Raw genomic sequence first — 3,178 nt, forward strand, 5'->3', positions numbered from 1 at the left:
CTCAATATGGACTTTAATGTTTGATACTAACATGTTTTGTATTTGTTATCTTGTTCACTCTTTAATACTTTGCTTGTTAAATGACTAATCTTGATTTATGTTGTATAACACTTGGTACAACAAATGTTTGACACTTTCATAGTTCATACTGTATGGTATAACCGACACTTGAGCTATGAAAGGAACTTGATTTGTTGTTAACATAAGTTATAATCATGAATGCTTGACGAGATTTACAAGTATTAGCATTAATCGAATAAGATGACTAATATAATCATGTTAACAATCTATAATCAGATTGGAACCTCTTTTGTGTGTGGTTTTCAATTGAATAATAAAAGTTTATACTATATTTGTTTGACATACCATTAGTGGATCCTCTAACCTTGACATTTGTTATTATCATTGTTTAATCGTTACGTTAATATTTCATCTCAAAGTTCTCATCTTCTTCTTCTTCTTCTCCTTTATTATTATTATTATTACTATTACTATTAGTATTACTACTACTACTACTACTACTACTACTACTACTATTATTGTTGTTATTATTGTTATTACTATTATTATTGTTGTTGTTGTTATTATTATTGTTGTTTTATTGTTATTTATAATTTGTACAATTAACCTCCCTGTGGTTCGACCCCGGTCTTACCGGGTTATTTATTACTTCGACACTCCTACATTTGGGAGAAGACATCAATCTTTTAGTCGTGTCATTAATACTTCCAAATATTCTTTGGATTAGATGATGGTAAAAAATTTACAAGGATGCCATTCAAATGTTGTCAAAGATTTGTGTAAATTTCATATTTATTAGAATTTATAAAATCTAACGTTTCTAGTTGAAATTTCACTCTTAAATTGCCAAATTTGAGGTTAATTTGGGTTAATTTGTTAAGAAATTGTGAGACTAAAAAAGAAGGGACCATAGTGTAAATCATAGAGGGAATATGTGACTATAACAAAGTTTATGAAAAATATGCATTTTAATCTCCAAACTTTTCCAATTATAAAAATGTGGTCCTTTCAATTTTTTAAAATTAAAAACAAGGTCAATTTTGGACTCAAACTACTTTTTTGTTTCTTTGGTTTGAGAGAAGAAAAGGAAAGTGGTAAGATTCTAGAAATAGAGAGAGAAAGTCATTGTTTACACCCATTAAATCCATAAAAAAAGTTATTTTGGTGTTAATGAGTTCCTTTCAATAGAAAGAGTTTATCCTAGGTTTTTTTTTTTCCCTTGAACTTGCTTATAGATTTGAGCTAACAAATAATTTTAGTTTTGGGTTTTCAAATATTTTTTTTGGGTTCTTTAGCTATGAATATATTTTACAAGGTGTTAAGGGTGTATTTTGGGTAGAAATATGGTTGATAATGGATTTTTAATTTGAAAATTCATAGTCCCATTTTCTAACAACCAAATGTTGCTATAATTTGAATAAGACTGGTTACACATTGCATATATTTGTTTTTTGTAAAAAGGGTTGATACCCTTAAAAAAAAAAAGACCCAAGCGCTTTAGATCAACCAGGCTAGAGCACTTGATCAAAAAATATTTCTTTTTTTTTTTCAAAATTTACCCAATCATAATTTGATGTTTTTTTTAATTTTTTTAAATATTTTTTGATTATTAATTTAGCAATGTAATTTATTTTAGTTTGATATTTTTATCCAATTGCCTCAGAATAATTCTAAATTTAATAGATATTTATTTTAAATAAAAAATTATTTAGTTCAATTAAATTTATATTTCAAGTTATAGATGTGACTAATTAATTTTAATTTATTAAAAATTAAATTTTATATTTTTTCAAAATTACATAAATAATTATCTCAATTTATTTGATTAAATACCTGTATAAACTTTATTTTATTTGTTATTAAGATTTTTTATATTAAAAAGCACATAGTGTACTGTAATATTGAGAGAGGGAAAAAAACGAAGCAAATAACTAGTTATCATTATAGATAAGTAATCCTAGACCACACAAGTCAAGACAACCCAACTCAAGCATGTAAGATTCCATTGTGTGTACGGAACAGATTTCCCTACCGTGAAATACCGATGCCCCGACTACCAAGCTTTTTCACCAATGACTAACTAACAAACAAACCCAAAAAGGCCTCTAAAAGGACACCACCATTCCATTCACAAACAAGACATCTATACTGTAAATACGATATTAATAAGTATGGAAGCCCTCCATCTTCTCTTCTCCATCACTTCCACTTTCTTCACTTCGCTCGCCCTCTCTCTCCTCCTCGTCTTCCGCACTCTCTTCACGCGCCGCCCTTCCTCCACCATCCCCTCTAATGCCGTCTCCCTTTACCAAGGCACTGTCTGGCACGAACGTCGCCGCCCTGCCCACCCCTCTTTCCGCTACTCGGTGCGCTACGCTTTGTTTGACCTCGACCACGCACACGCACCTCCTGGCCACCTTTCTGCCGATGACGCTCGCCAAGTCGCTCAGACTACCGGACCAGTGTACTCCTTCTTTTTAATGTCTTTTTACTGGGCTTTTGAAACAATATATATCAATTAGAATATTGTGGTCCTGATGCAGTTTTCTGCTGACAATTCCTCCAAGTGTGGGATATGAACAAAATCCACTGAGTTTGTATTATTGCTATGACATGGATGGGTGTGCTCGACTTCTCAAGAAATGCATTGCGGAGGTTTGTGCTTTGATAAAATAAAAAGTTGTGAAATTGGAAACAGTGAAAGTTGAATCTAATTAGGTTGGAAGGAAGAGTGGTGTGTGCATCCCCTTGAAGAACTGAGTAGTAATAATTCCAAAAACTATCCTTTTAATTTATTTAAGTTATGCAATGAACTCTTTTCTTTTCTTTCTTTTTTTTTTTTTATCACCAAGAATGGGAAACATTAAATTATCTACCAGAGATGATAATAAGTTATGCAATACCAAATTCATGCTCCCAATTGTCACTCTTTCTCACCCCTCGTGGGGCCATCTTTTATATTGCTTCAATTTAGTGCATGGAGCTTTTAAGAAATATTTTTCACCCACAAATGGTACATTGCTTTTACCCTTTTACACACACATACACACACTAAGAAATAACAAAGGAGAGGATGCATATTTCATCTCCATGCTTGTGCAAACGTTTCTCATGTATTTGTCTTCTGGAACATGTAAATTCACAAACAGGAAGAGCG

The 3,178-nt window shown here is 31.5% G+C and overlaps 1 protein-coding gene across 2 annotated transcripts in view; it reads left to right on the plus strand.

The window, feature by feature from the left end:
- The first annotated feature begins 2,002 nt into the window (after positions 1 to 2,002).
- Positions 2,003 to 3,178, plus strand: part of LOC105118769 (DUF1365 family protein) — a 4,356-nt gene continuing 3,180 nt past the window's right edge. The window contains exons 1-2 of one of the 2 annotated variants that reach the window (XM_011016798.1): positions 2,003 to 2,485; positions 2,565 to 2,676. In XM_011016798.1, coding sequence (XP_011015100.1) covers positions 2,193 to 2,485; positions 2,565 to 2,676 — 405 coding nt within the window. In that variant the 5' untranslated portion in view covers positions 2,003 to 2,192. The remainder of the gene's footprint in view (positions 2,486 to 2,564; positions 2,677 to 3,178) is intronic. The other variant, XM_011016796.1, reaches the window with a different exon arrangement.

This window comes from Populus euphratica, unplaced genomic scaffold (genome assembly GCF_000495115.2).
Source record: "Populus euphratica unplaced genomic scaffold, PopEup_1.0 scaffold2199.1, whole genome shotgun sequence".
Classification (NCBI taxonomy): domain Eukaryota; kingdom Viridiplantae; phylum Streptophyta; class Magnoliopsida; order Malpighiales; family Salicaceae; genus Populus; species Populus euphratica.